The following is a 16,098-nucleotide window of genomic DNA, read 5'->3' on the forward strand; positions in this document are numbered from 1 at the left end:
ACCTGTTTATCCTTTCTCCTTCTTTGCGGTTTATGCCCTTTGTGAAAAATAACTCCTGAAGCACAATACTTGGCACTTGCTTGTGGAGTTGATAATCCTGCCAAAAAACAAACAACAAAATAAACCAATGTCACCTGCAGGGTGACCCGTATCTTGCCAAAAGGTGACCACGTGTGACTTCTTTAAGGTCACACTGAGGTGAACAGAGCTGCAATCCACCAGGAGCGACTCCTAGAGGAATATCTGCCTACGAGAGATTCTGATGAGAATCCTTCTACAGAGTAACCATGAAAAATATGCTTTTGCCTCATAACGTCACCAAATGACGTCATAATGTCTCAAGCTTGACAAATCTAGAAAGCACTCATTGAGCTGTTCAATTTGAGGTACTACACGATATGGTTCCTAAAACTTGAAAATTTGACCTTGGGGTCAAATATGTTTGACCTCAGGCGCTAACCATGAAGGTCAAGATCAATTGCCACCAAAAATTAATCAGCTGAGCGCCAGACCATGAACTATATTCCCATGAAGTTTGAAGACGATCCGATCAAAATTACTCAAAAAATAAGGGTTTCGTCGACTCCCCTGATTTGCGACAAAGTGACCTTGACCTTTGACCTTCAAAATTTTATGCGCTGAAAGGGACCTCTATAGGCCTCTGATATGCGAAGTTACAAAAATTTCCAATGATAACTGTGCTCTGCAGAATTTTTTTATACGTGATTACAGACAAACAAACAAACAAACAAACAAACAAAAAAAACAACAAAAAAAACATACAAGCTGACTAACATATCTTGCAAAAACTTCGTTTTGGCAAGATAAAAAAACTTCAAAAGCCATGTCAGTCAAGTGATGCTGTGGATTGTGGTGTTGCAGTTGACGCATAGACTCCGATAGAGAAGGACTGGAACGTCACGATCTCGGGATTTGTAACTTGAGTCTGAAGGATTAACTTGAGTCCGGGGCTAAAATGACTTCTAGAAGGGCTAGAGACACGATCTCGGGATCCATATAGGGGTTTTTGAGGACGGCAAGTTCAATAGTGTCATTTTCAACACAACCTGAGGTCATGTTCAAGGTCAAAAGGTCATATTTCAAGGACAAATTACTGAATTTTGGTATTTTTTGCCCGTTTTTGTGTCCAACTCATAGAGGAAAACTTTTGTAAAGTCCAGATGACAAAACATGACATTGTGCACCTACTGCACCTACTTGCTGATTTCTATCATCGTTATCTAATGTATGTTTTGTTTGTTTCTCTTTCAGAAACTGTCCAGCTGGTGATCTCACAGGATCTTTGTGTTGTTTCCTGCTTTGGTGACAATATGACACGTCGTTGCAGCTGCTTTTGTTGTAGAGGAAACTATGATTGGACGCCTTATGTAAAGGTCATATCCTTCCCAAAAGATCCTGAGGAGAGGGAGAGATGGATATTGGCAATGCTAAATGAGAAAGAAAGCTTGAGGTGCTTAAATGAGATATATATTTGTGAGACACATTTCAATTGTGATTGGGTGTCAGTTAGGGTGGCAAACGACCCAAAGAACCCCCATCAATATTTCCTGGAGTACCGAAATCAGCTTTGAAGCAGGTGACCTCAGCCCCACGCCCAACATCATCTTCTATGTCAGAATCAAGAGCTTAGAAGATGCAGGCAGCTGATGAGGCTGCAGACAATATCCAAGATTTCGACCACTTCTGTGCTAAAATCAGCTCCTATTTTCCTGGCTTTAACATCATAAAAGACAAGGAAAACCTTTACCTATCAAGAACTGATGCTACTGGACAAACTGTCAAGTAGTTCTTTCATTTCCAACAAGTTCACTCACCTTTTGGATTTCTATTCTTGAATAGAGTTGAGAAAGATGGCATTGAGGTGCCCAAATGACTTTTTCCTTTACAGAAGAACAGCCTGCTCTCAAAATGGTCCCAGATTAGATCCATAACTGACCAGGTAAACATCTATGAATGCACAAGCAAGGAAAGTCTTCAGCTTGTAATAAGCCAGCTTTGTTGGATGACTGAGGCACACGAGCTTCCTCATTTCATCTTCCTTCTGTCGCAGCTGCATCTTATGTTCAAACCTCTTGATCGTCGCTGATTTGATACTGATACTATGATTTTCGCAATGCAGCTTCACAACATATCACCCAGTGCATACAAAATGATTCGTCGATCTGGCTTAATCATTCTACCATCAACAAAAAAGGTAAAACAGATGCATGCTAGTAGTCAGCAGGACTCCAACCTCAAAACCTTGTTCAACCAGCTTAAACCACAGCAGCGTTTGGTCGATTTAATGTTTGACGAGGTAAAGCTGGTCGAGACATTGTGATTTTCTCGAGGGCATGTTGTAGGATATGCTCAAAATGCAGCAGCGGGTGGTGAACACAAAATGCTTGCTTCACATGCTATGGTTGTTGAAGTTGCCTGCCATTTTGGTGGTCCACGCTATATTCTACGCATTTTGCCCTGCAAAAAATTAACTGCCGATCAGCTGAAGGAACTCCTTATCGAAGCTGCATCAGCTGTAGTTGGTGCTGGCGGTACTGTGATTTCTTTGATATGTGACAATTGCAATACCAACTGCAGTGTTTATTCAAAACTTGGAGGACCAGGAAGTTGCCAAAGTGCTGTCAATTCAAGAGCAATCTATGTTCTTAGTGTATGACTACGTGCACATCTTCAAAAATGTTCGCAACAACTAGATTACTGTTGATGGCAAGACACTCATTTGTCGTAGATGGTAATGAGTACAAAGCTTACTGGAGTGATATTCAGAAGGTTTATGAGATCGACCGGGCTACTCCTATTCGCTTAACCAAGCTGACGCACACCGCTGTTTTCCCCAAGCCCCTTCAACGCCAGAGCATACCATTGGTATGCCAAGTGTTCAATGACAAGACTGTCGCTGCTTTAAAGACCTTCAAGGATTCACTGGGCATCAGCAAAGGCACAATCATCCTCACCCAGATAATGAGTGAGTGGTTCAAGATGATGAACGTGAAAGACCGTTTCTCAGCTATCCATCTGTGCGATGAATCCAGACAGCATTGGACAGCAGACTGTACAAGTTTCACTAGGCTGGAGCAGGCCTGCCAAATTATATCTACCTGCGCATGGCAAGGAGGTGGTGGTCGTAAGCTGAAGCAAACTCAGCAAACTGCTGAAGCCTTCACTGTGTCCACACGTAATAATGTGGATGCTGCCAAATTGCTTCTGGCAGAGAAAGACTTTGACTACATTCTTCCTGTTATATTTGCAGATGAAGCATTGGAAAAGTTTCTCGGCCAAGCCAGGCAAAGAAGTGGTGGAAACTTCTACATTGACGTAGTTGACATTATGGCTGCAGCTAAAATTGTAAATTTGCAAACACTCATTAAGCATGATATTATGCCCGAATCTAGTTATCATGTGATTGATTGCGACAAGAACTGGACAACTTCCATAAATCCAGATGAGCGAAGTGAACTCATTGACGAGATTACTCCTCAAGACACTCAGGATCTCTTGGGGTCTGACGATGCCCTTTAGCATAAAGTAGTTTATTTGGCCGAACACCTTGTTCATAAATATGGCGATAGCACTAGTATGGAGGAAATCATTGATGATGAAGATGGTAACGAGGTGTCATCTGAGTTTCTAGATAATTTGAATAGAGGTGGATTGAGTGTGCCGACTATGTCAACCGTCTTTTTTGTACAGAATGTCTATAATTTGTATGACAAGACTAAAATGCGTTGCCAATTTCATTTTGCTGAGCTGTTATCCTCTGTAGATGCACCTATAGCTAGTAGTAATGCTGCATGTACTACTTTAGCGAACATTCAATTGAAAGCTCATGTCCTCAATGTAAGTGACAAAGAAAAAGCTTTGGGATGCCTCAGGAGGCAAGAAAAGCTCTCCAACTAGTGATAGACATAGACATAGTTGTAATAGGCATAGTGTTGTGACATGCATATAATGTTTATGTAATACGATATATGACAATACATATCAAAGTTTGACAGCTCTACACACTTGCATCTTATTACAATCAGCCATCTCTCACCGTTTATGAGTTACACACAAAAACGGGCAAAAATACCAAAATTCAGTAATTTGACCTTGAAATATGACCTTTTGACCTTGAAGATGACCTCAGGTGGTGTTGAAAATGACACTATTGAACTCGCCGTCCTCAAAAACCCCTATATGGATCCCGAGATCGTGTCTATAGCCCTTCTAGAAATCATTTTAGCCCCGGACTCAAGTTAATCCTTCAGACTCAAGTTACAAACCCCGAGCATGGGAGGTTCCAGTCCTTCTCTATAGGAGTCTATGAGTTGACGTGAATTAGGCAGTGGGTGGTTCTGTTGTTTTTCTTGTTTTTTTTTTTTTCAGACTGCAACTGAGCTGGTTTGCCACCTTAATGTTTATAGTTGTCATTCCAGCTTCAACAGAAAGTTCTTGTTGAGAGATTCTGGGGCTTATCACATTTTGGTTGGAAAATGTGTGCATAACCCTGGAAGAGGTATAATGTGTGCTTGCCTTCCCTCCCATCTTCAACACGTGGAGGTGGAAAAGTACTCGGACCATGTGTTTAACATTCTTCTGGAAATATCAATGCCCCTTCCTCCTCTCAATTCTATATAAACCATGGAGGTTAAGGTTTGGCAAACACTTATCAACTCCCATATCTGCTGTGATTGTCATTTTTTAAGAAATGCCAACAGACAGGTGAGTGATTTGTATACAAGTATATTTGTGTATAATTACTTGGTTATACTCAAAGCTATGTTGTACTGATTCATTATTTCACATGTTAATTATTTTCCTTTTTCATCACAGCGTGTTTGAAATCTCATACTCTATTATGGATGACTCGCTATCATGGGACGATAATGGCTTTGAATCAAAACACATGTTCTATACTGATGTATATTTCGAACTGAATCAAGTGAACTTACAAATCGACAAAGTCGAGGTAAAGTTTCATGCATTTTTGAACATAATGTTATGCAACTGTCGTATGTAGATGAAGTAATGCATATCCTTATTTTCACAGCAAAACCTTGCAGAATTCATTACCGAAGATAATGTTCTTTGTGAAACTCGGAGTGAGTTCATGGATTTGGTTGAGGACTTTTTGAACGATCGTGATGCAGAAACCGACATGTTTTCACAATTCATGTCCGAGTTTTCACCATTCATGTCCGAGTTTTCAGCCCCACTCGAAGAACTGCCATCTGACAGTTTTGAATATCACCAATTAAATTAAATAGGTTGCACCTAGCATGTGGTGGGTTGCTATGCAATGATGAATATTAAAATTCCATTAATATTCATCATGGCTTTGGTAAGAATTCTGCTCATAAAAGCAACTTGTGTATATTTCCAGTTCGAGAAAGACATTCAAACAGGCTTCAGTTTGCACTGTGGTTAAACATTCCCAGGCCTGTGACAGGTGTGTGATTTATATACAAGTATATCTCTGTGTAATTACTTGGCTATATTGCTCGGTTTACCATTGCACCTAAAATTAATGAAATATTTTTCCTTCCGAGCTTTGACTCAGTGATGGAAGAAATGGTTCATCTCAACTTTATGAAAGAATAACCTATTCATACCAATGACTCAATTGAGAGTTGAGGAAAGCATCAACTTGGATATGTTGCTCAAGCAGTTATGTGAAAGGTAAGAGTTTTGTCTCATTAAATCATAGTTCCAAGAGTTCTGTCATTTAATACACAATCCAACCAACAAATATGACACCGTAACTATTTATATGCTCTATTCGCAGAAATAAAACAAGCTTGGCACATGATACAACATTCATTTGCACACGTGAGCAAGTTTTTCTTGGGTCAACTTTTTCACTCAGCTTGCTAAACCTCGCCACAATTGTGACAGGAGACAGCATGTTCAGAAACTCACTTGACTACATTCCAGAGAATAATATTGGTGGAATTCGTGCTTTTGCAACACTTAAATGGCTCCAAACGTGTGAGTTGAACGCCCCCTGAAGCACACTATACCAACAACACACAATACCACTGTTTCCAAATCAATGTAACAATTCCACAATATTTGAAGTTGCTAATGTGGTCAGAATTTATAAATGTAGATGCATTAGATACATTTATTTTAAAAGGTGAGTATATCTATAAAATAGATGTGAATGGCAAGATGCCATTCCTAAGTGGGAATACAATAAATTGTGGTGAAGTGATGGTGAGGGCTTTTGTTTGTGCATGCTTTTGCATGTGCGCAATAATGTGTGTTGATTCAATGTGTGCAAGAATGTGGGTTTATTTTAATGACCATTTACTAAATTGGGGAAAAATATAAATAAATTGAAAAAATTGGGGAAAACTGTGCTTCCACCCTATCCCCTCCCCCACCCCTCCTCATACGTGTGTGTGGGGGGTGGGGGAGGAGAAGGAGTGGGATGAGAGTGGAGGAACACTGGAGGGGTGGGGGAATAAATGGGGTGTGTGACGTGTAGGTGTGACACGTGGGTGGAGAAAACAAAAGGATGTAATGAATTTTTTAATTTATTTACTCTTTATTAATCTTTTAATTTCTAAAATTTTGCAATTGTTTAATTTTTTCAATTATTAATTTTTTCTTATTTATCATCTTTGTCTTTTTTAATTCCTGTGAATAAAATGATCAAACAATTTATATGTCCAAGGAACTGTGTCTAAAACATCAATTATTTTAAAAAGTTCATTGGTTCACCTCTTTGAGTAACCATTCTAAAAGTGTAATTTCCATCGATATATTCTTACGATATCACCAACGTTAAACTTTGGTTTTCTCTGATTAATCTCCCATTCATATTGCAATTTTGTAAATGTTTCTGTTGGTTTTAATTTTGTTGAGAAATGAACTGTATTATTGTAATATCTACAATGTCCTGAATTAAAGATACCCATTGTTGAGAACGGAGTTGAGTGAATTTTATATATAGTCTCTCTTTCAAAGTTCGATTAAAACACTCCATAACAACTGCCCTTCCCTCAATAAAGGTTCTATACAATGTGATATCGTTATCTTTAAGGAAGTTCATAAATGTTCTGTTATGGAACTCTGTTTCCTTATCAGCAATAATTTTTTTGGCTTCCATTTGCTTTTATTAAATATCTGTTGGAATGCTATCACAAGAGTGGTGCCTCTTTTATTTTTCAAAGGAACAACCCATGCATATTTTGACCTTAAATCAATAATGGTTAATGCATATCTGTATCTCCTGTCGTTTTTCAGTTCAATTAAATCAGCAGACTATATGTAATCAACTGCTTTGGAATGGACTGCTCACCTTTTAAACTTTGTGATGATCGGTTTATGTAATTCACAAGCTAAAAGCTTCTCATCTGAAGGTTTATAAGCTTGCTCCTCAGTCTTGTTGACACCATCAGAGCTTAATAGTTTCTTGCATTATCAAGCCCCATTTTTAATTTAGCACCTCTCAACTGCCTCCCTGTGAACCTATCCATTTTTTCTCTTAACGTTGGATTTCACATCGAAGATAAATTATTCAACATTTTTCTATCAGCTTCTTCTTTTTCTTCCAATGTCGTGCTATTTCCATAATCAATATCGTGTTTCATCCAAATACCTATGCATATCAACCTTGGTTTTCTCTGATTGTACCAACACACAAACTCATCTATTTTCTCTAACTTCTCTTTGGTTTCTTCTTCATTCAATACTTTGTTCATTTATAATATAAAAAATGCTTTAAACCTATTCCTTCCAAATTACCAGTCCCCACATTGATAACCTCTTTCGTATCCTTTTTCACATCCATGTCAGTACCAATCTCTCTCATATTCATCTGCAATTGTGCTATGAAGAGTTTGGAAGAATAATAATGTTATGTTTGTGGGGTAGATGGAGGAATTTCATCAGAAAGAAAGGATTGCATAGAGTTGCTTGGTCCATGAATGTGTAGGATACATATTAACGTGAAGAGTTGTGCATTGGGCAACAAGAAGTGAGAGCCGATGGAAGGAGAGTGAGGATCGTGGTGAGAGAGAGCCGGTGGAAGGAGAGTGAAGTTAGTCAGAGAGTCGATGCAGTTCGACCCCAAAGCTCAAAAAAGATCCCTTTTGGACCCGAACTTAAGTGCCAGAATAAAGGAGGGATATTTCTTTATTTATTTGTCTGTATTTATCTGTATTTAAGTCTGTATGAAGGCCCCTCAAAATTAGATTTAGTTTCTTTCACCTCACATTCCGTCTTATTATTAGCCCGTTTTGAATTATCACCATTGTAAAAATTTGATTCATTTTCACTAAACCCCATATTTATTTAAGTTGCTTGTATCTGTATATCTGTCGTGGGTTCGAGAGTAAAACCCCTGTGCTGTACTACCATCTTGGTGAAGCACCTAGCTGTTTCCTTCCAGCGCAAGCCATAATCTCCAAGAATCTCAGCTGTAAGCCTCCAAGGGAAATTGTTCGGCGAGCCGTCCAGGTAGGGGCCAATTCACTGGACATGACAATAATACACGATTTATGACATTACCAAAACACTCTCTGAATTTTCAGATAAAGCATCTCAATTTGTGAGATAGAATAATTTCTTGGGCAGAAAACCTTTCATCCCCAATCTCATTGAACGCTTGAAGACCATTTCTTCCTCCCTCCCCACAAATATATCCTTTTTCCATCCATACAGTATATATATATATATATATATATATATATATATATATATATATATATATATATATATATATGTATATATACTGTATATACAGTATATATACACACATTTTTTTCTCTCTCTCCTTTGTCTCTTCTTCTTCTTCTTCCTTATCTTCCACTTTAACTTCCCTCATTTTCTCACAGTCCTTGAACCATCTCCCCGTAGAATATAAAAGATATATTCATCTGGATTTCTAGATATTGCTGTGTTCAATTATTTTTTAATAACAGGAAAACAATAATATTTGTTCTGAATTTTGAAAGATTGAACTCTTTCAGGTCTTGTAGGTTTATTTTAAACAACCAACTATACCTTAAATCATTCATATCATATCCCCAAGGTTATATTCTCATAAAAACTACATGCCCTTCATTATAAAATTTAATTTCAATTGGAACTGTGAATTCTGTATGACCTAGAGATAAAATCAACATTTCTGTACCTTCGGAATACATAACCATTTATATTTAAGGATATATATATATATATATATATATATATATATATATATATATATATATATATATATATATATATATATATATATATATATATATATATATATATATATATATATTGTGATTAAACACTTGATCTCACCAAGTTATTCACATCTGTAGGGGTTGGATAATTGATTAATTTAAAAGCATTTTTCATATTCATATTTTTTGTTATATTGTATTTCTGTCATTCAGCCTGCCCTTTTGTATAATAATTTGACAAATCAATATTCAGTTATTGGGATAGACCAAAGGTAGAACCATCTTTTCCAACATGTCATATATATTAGATTAATAATGATATCATTAAAATCCTGATTATTGTTGAGATAAAATAATACGTCTAAACATAATTGACCGCAACAATTAGAATTGAAGTCTTGGACTTGAAATGTATGATAAACACCAATCCCTAAGATTTCATCACTTCAACAGGTGGTGGAACTCCATAACTGTCAAAATAATATTTGTCTCAACGACTATCAATACAAACCCAATGAGAACCGTTCCCATTATAATCTTCTTATTTCACAATAATAATGTTTGTATACGAAGACAAGTTTGTTCATTCATCTCTCCTACAAATAACCACATTATCAATTTTTAATTTTTTACAATATTTGGCAAGTTCTATATTTGATGTTGTATTCTTTCCAAATTCTTGAAACCACTCATCAATCCTTATTTATTTATGAGAAAGATACAATCCATTACCCCTTTGAGTTAATTTTACATTGCAGCTTATGCGATCGAAGAAAGGATATCTCCAACGAACAATCTTGCTTTATCAGGTGGGCTTTCAAGTTTTTCATCAAAATCTACAATTAAACCACTGCCACTAATTTGTTTCTCTAACTCTTTGTTATGTCTTTCCATCGCTTTGTGAGCCTGGAGTGGAGCTTTCCTTTCATTAGCAGTTTTTACCGCTGCAGAAATACCACTTGTCAATGTTCCCGCCGCACCAAGACCTGACAATAAAAGAGGGAGGGATATAATAAATCCTCCATTTGTCTCCCTAACTGAATATCTCTTCAACATCGGTTTGGACATTTTAATTTTAAGTGAGTAAGTGTCATTCAAGATTTTCACATGGTCTCTTGTGAGCAAAACATCAATTCTTACTGGTCCTTTTCTTTAATTTTTATCGTTCATCATACAAGGTTTTTGATTTTGTATGCATAATTTTAGTTTATTAAGAATGATTTGATTAACATGTACCCCAGTTGGCACTTTCCTACTCATTTATTTATCAAAAAATTATGTGAGACTAAGCATAACACCATTATTTGTTTTAATCTGTAATTCTGTTTCTTCCAAAAGCAAATAATTCTCTCAACTTCTTCACTCTCTCCTCTTTCAATGCACAGGGAAGTATCCACTCTATTTGACTTTACAGCTTCCTTTTGAGAACTCGGGGCAATTGCGGAGATTGTATGGAGGCTTTTAAACGCAACCACATCCAAAATGGGTTCTTTATTACCTCTGTCCCCGAAGGTGAAGGAGGTTATGTTTTCACCCCCCCCCCTCTGTCTGTTTGTTTGTCTGTTTGTTTGCCTGTCTGTGTGCTGGATATCTCAAAAAGTTATGGACGGATCTGGATGAAATTTGGTGGGCAGGTTGGGTGTGTGACAAGGACAAACTGATTCAATTTTGGTGAAGATCCGAATCCGGATCCGGATCCGGCCCCGAAGACCCAAAAAATCACTTTTAAGACCCCAAAAGACCCCAAAGACCCAAAAGTCCCTGAGGACCCAAAAGACCATGAAGACCCCTTCAACCTTAACACCATTTCAACCCCTTGCACCACCGTTCTTCATTGCATGGCCCATGAGCCATTGACAGCCCCTGGTGGCCTAAAGTATGGCCGATAATTTAATACACAAAAGTGAAAACACCCCATCATAATGCACCATAAATGCTATCAAATTGATACAATGGTTTCAATGAGTGCTCCAAGATGAAGCATAAAAGTAACGTAGCGACATCAGGATATGGTTGCAGGATACAAACAATGATGTTTGCATCCCAGTTTACCACAACAAAGAGTACGTAGGAGTGGGGTCTAATAGCAGCCATTACGGAGCCCTGCAGGCGGTGTGGTGGCTCTCACACTGATACCTTATTGGCAAAAGTGCTCCCCTCTAAAAAAAATAGTGAGGATCACTGCCTCACACCCTTCAGAAAGATTAGAGAGCTTAGACCCTTGACCATTTAGACCACTTGGACCTTCTAATTTCAAATACATATAATATCACCAATGTTACAAAAGCGAGCAGTAGAGAGAGGGAGTGGAGAGATGCACGCAAAACGAGCAGTAGAGAGAGGGAGAGATGCACGCAAAACGAGCAGTAGAGAGAGGGAGGGAAACACCAATATCAGAGGAGAAGGCCAAAATAGAGGGAGACTTGGACAATGGGTGTGGGATTAATGGAGGCCAACCTTGAAATATGGTTTGCCCAAGAAAGATCATGGCTGATAGTGAGACCCAGGAGCTTGAATGACTGAACTTCCTCACGAGGATTGTTAAGAAAGTAGATAGGAGGGTTTGCAAGACGGTCCTTTCAGAGAGAGATTGGGAGTGTGCGGGATTTGACGGGATTGGAAGACAAGTTACAAGTGCTTGACCAGCTTGTGATTTTGTCAAGGTCTGAAGAGAAGGAAGCGGCTGCAGGCAACCTCTCTGAAGGACAAGGGATGTCATGGCAGAGAGTGTAGTCATCAGCAAATAGATAAATAAGATTTTCCAGAGAGTCAGAGAGATAACTTAAGAGGATCAGGAATAAGACTGGGCCCAGAATACTGCCTTGGGGTACTCGAGCCTTGACAGGGAGGGGAGATGAAAGGATTCCGTTGAGAGCCACACCTTGGCTACGAGAGTCGAGGAAGTCAGTACGCCATATGTGGAGGTGGCTTTGGATGCCATAGGCAGAAAGTTTGGAAAGTAAGGCAGGATGCGAGACTGTTTGAAAACCACAAGATATGTCCAGAGAGACGGCCCTGATCTCATGTTGTTGACCTGGTCTGAAACCAAATTGGTGATCTCAGATGAGATTGTTGGAGAAAAGGAAGTATTTCATATTAACTGCGATGATGGATTCCATGACCTTGCTGATGATTGGAAGTCAGCTGATAGGTCTGCAGTTGAGAGGATCCGTTTTTGCACCATTTTATGTCGTGCAATGACGGCTAGTTTTCAAGCAGATGTAACATGACCTAAAGCAAATGATTGGGTGAAAAGGGCAGATTGATGAGGTGCAAGAGCAGCATGCAGATCAGGTTTTTAGGACACATGAGCTGATACCGTCAAGTACAGTTGCAGAGTCACAGTCGAGGGTTAAAGAACCTTCTCCACTTTCTCAGAAGCAAAAGACACAAAGTCCAGGAGCAGTTGGATGCAACAGGGAAGGGTGGGTACAGAGAATGAGGGGCTGTGAACACAACATTTGGAAGCAAACACTTTAAACTAAGTGGCTGCTCCTGTTGTGGCTTTGTGTTATTCATCCCCCTCCCCCGCCTCCCCCCCAAAGCCTGACATAAGTGTGGAATAACCACAGTGCTGAGGGCAGAAGCAGTGAAACTGAATGAAATGCAGAGAGGAAAACAGTAAGGTAAATTGCATGAAATTAAATGCAATTCTACCCCATTTACATTGAGAGAAGACGTCCAATTAAGCAGCAATTTTACATGCATACAACCTCAGGGTAACTACAGATGGTGAGGTCATTAGTTTGAATCAAATTTGTGAGGTTCTCTGTAGGATTCATACCAATGGCCAAGAAGACCTTATGGTAACAAGGACCTGATACTCTCGGTCTCCCACCTTTTGGATGGCATGAAGAATAGATTTTTGTAATATAAAAGCTAAATGTTGAAAGGTTTTTGAAATATCGCATACACAAGCCAAGTTATCGAGATGGTTTCCATAGCAACATAATTCAGCCAATCACAGCCCGTTATGTACTCAGGTTGAGATAATGTCATGAGGAATAGTTACCTGCAAAATGAAAGGTAAATGTTCAATGCTTTTTGAAATATCACGTATGCAAAAGAACATGGACGGATATAATCGGTCGGTCGGACAGAGTTAATTTTAATGTCCTCCATCTACGACCTTGTCGGAGGGGCAGGAAATAAAACGGATTAGTGAGTGCTGAAAATAAAAAAAAGTTATCATAAGAGGTAATATGGGGTGGATGCCCCACAGTGCTTCGACACTAACAATTGTTACTGGAATAGCTTAAGAGGCATTAAGCCAGCCGGCCCACTTGATAGTATTCCTGGTGAAAGTTAATGAACTCTTGGAGCTTCTCGTAAGGAGTAGGCCACTGTGTGCCATTGCCCAGCTGTCCAACTTCTAAACTTCTGCCCTCATCTACGGGTGCACTGCTCAGTGCCGCCCCTCAGTTGTGATGTAACCAACGGCACAAATCAATGATGGAATTCCAATGCAATAAGCACTTGATAGACAGACTGGAATGGACTGGATCATTCATTGGCATCACTATTGTAAATGTTTATTTCTTGCTTGATAACACTGAACAACAAATTTCAAAAATTTTTTTTTACTGGAGATGTGTAAAGTGATTAAGACTAATTTGGGAACGCTGATTTCAAAAATCATAACCGTTTTGCTGTATCACGTCAGGATTTTCAGGAACAGAAATATTCCCATTGCCAAGAAGTCAGGATTTCAATGAAATTTACATATGTCTTTAAGATGTCTATTTCGTACAATTGTTGTTAACTTGTGTTATATTTCTTTCTTTCAGATAAAGATGAGTAGGCGTTCCTGTACCAATCATCCTGACAACTTCTGTTATGTCTGTGGTCGGTATACCAAAAAAGATCAACAGCGAAGTATATCTACAGCAGTGAAAATGAAGGCCGCCTACTTTCACTACTTCGGGTGTAAGGTGGGGGACCAAGAACAGAGCTGGGCACCACACATCTGCTGCACAAGCTGTCACACAACCTTGACTCAGTGGTTGGTGGGCAAGCGCGCGAGCATGCCATTTGCGGTGCCCATGATATGGCGTGAGCCGCAAAATCATCATGATGATTGTTATTTCTGCTGCACAAGCATCGCCGGCTTCAACAAGAAGACTAAAGGTCACATCAAGTACGCTGACTGCGTCTCTGCTCGTAAACCTGTGCCTCATGATGACGAGAACCCCGTTCCAACACCTCCAGCTGATCAGAACATAGCTGTAAGCAGTGGTGAAGAGGATGGTGATGATGAACCTTTTGAACCCGACACTCAAGAATCACACCTTCTGAACCAGGGAGACTTAAATGATCTTGTAAGAGATCTCTCGCTGTCAAAGGCGAAGGCAGAGCTGCTTGGATCAAGGCTGCAGCAGTGGAATCTACTTGAACCTAACACCAAGATATCCTTGTTCAGAGCACGTCACAGAGACATGGCTGAGTTCTTTGAGATGGAAGACACGATGACATTCTGCAGTGACATCAACGGTCTGTTGAAAGAACTTGGGTGTGATCACGATCCTGCAGACTGGCGCCTCTTCATCGACTCGGGGAAGAACAGCTTGAAGGCTGTTTTGCTCCACAATGGCAACGAGAAACCATCAGTCCCACTGGCTCACGCGTTCGGCATGACAGAGACCTATGAGACTATGCGGCAGCTGCTTGATTCCATCAAGTACAATGACTTCAACTGGCACATCTGCGGAGACTTGAAAGTGGTGGCGCTTTTGTTAGGGCTGCAGTCAGGCTACACGAAATACATGTGCTTCCTTTGTCTCTGGGATAGCAGAGACGACAAGAATCACTGGACGAAGAAAGATTGGGAAGAGCGAAAAGAGCATGTACCTGGTCGACACAACTTGAAGCATGTCGCCCTTGTCGACCCAGCCAAGGTTTTCCTTCCACCAATCCACATAAAGCTCGGCTTGATGAAAAGTTTTGTACGGGCAATGGATCTGAATGGGCGTGGGTTTTTATACCTTCAGGAAAAGTTTGGCAACACCTTGTCGGAGGCCAAGATCAAGGCTGGTGTCTTTGTTGGACCGCAAATCCGACAGATTATGAAGGACGAAACTTTTCCGACAACTCTAAACCCCAAAGAGCTGGCAGCGTGGAGGAGCTTCAAAGCTGTGACGGACAACTTCTTGGGGAACGAGCGCGCGGACAACTATGAAGATATAGTGCAGCAGCTGCTGGAGTCCTTCAGGAAACTTGGCTCCAGGATGTCCCTGAAAATCCATTTCCTACACCAGCACCTGAACTTCTTCCCTGACAACTTGGGAGCAGTCTCGGACGAGCACGGCGAGCGATTCCACCAAGAGATTTCACTCATGGAGACGCGTTACCAAGGGCGGCACAACCCGAACATGATGGGCGATTTCTGCTGGTTCCTGCATCGTGAAACTGACACAGAGCAGCACAAACGCAAAGCCAAATGCCTAAAGCATTTTTAATTCCATTCTAGTGGAGTTTTTCTGTAATTTCTATAATTTTGAAGCATTCATGATGAAATAAATGAATAAATGAATTTTTGTAAATTTCATTGAAATCCTGACTTCTAGGCAATGGGAATATTTCTGTTACTGAAAATCCTGACGTGATACAGCAAAACGGTTATGATTTTTGAAATCAGCGTACCCAAATTAGTCTAAATCACTTTACACAGCTCCAGTAAAAATTTTTTGTTGTTCAGTGTAATTGATCGCACTCCATCAGGTTACATTTTCAAGATGAACAGTTCAAGCATGCGAAATTACAGCACCTACATCATAATTGTATTAAAAAAAATGCATTCAAGTACAAAATCCGAATGTTATTGTCTGCAATGAGATGCAGGACACATTTTTTAATTAACAAACAAGTAACAAGAAGAAGACGTCGTGCAGAGCACGATACTTGCAAAATCCATAAA

At 39.6% G+C, this 16,098-nt stretch overlaps 2 protein-coding genes across 3 annotated transcripts in view; one reads left to right on the plus strand and one right to left on the minus strand.

Annotated features, from left to right (window-relative positions):
* Nucleotides 1-16,098, minus strand: part of LOC147022155 (protein TANC2-like) — a 437,623-nt gene that overhangs the window by 106,501 nt on the left and 315,024 nt on the right. The gene's annotated exons all lie outside the window — the stretch shown is intronic.
* LOC147022156 (uncharacterized) lies at nucleotides 536-5,682 on the plus strand. 2 transcript variants are annotated; one of them, XM_085892802.1, is made up of 2 exons: nucleotides 536-5,287; nucleotides 5,387-5,682. In XM_085892802.1, the coding sequence occupies exon 1, from the start codon at nucleotides 2,674-2,676 to the stop codon at nucleotides 3,538-3,540; it is 867 nt and encodes a 288-aa protein (XP_085748928.1). In that variant the 5' UTR covers nucleotides 536-2,673; the 3' UTR covers nucleotides 3,541-5,287; nucleotides 5,387-5,682. The 2 variants fall into 2 exon arrangements, with proteins under 2 accessions (XP_085748928.1, XP_085748927.1); XM_085892801.1 differs by having other exon boundaries at nucleotides 536-4,972; nucleotides 5,054-5,682.

The sequence above is a fragment of the Eptatretus burgeri genome, chromosome 8 (assembly GCF_056783735.1).
Source record: "Eptatretus burgeri isolate ZD-2024b chromosome 8, Ebu_testis_v1, whole genome shotgun sequence".
Classification (NCBI taxonomy): domain Eukaryota; kingdom Metazoa; phylum Chordata; class Myxini; order Myxiniformes; family Myxinidae; genus Eptatretus; species Eptatretus burgeri.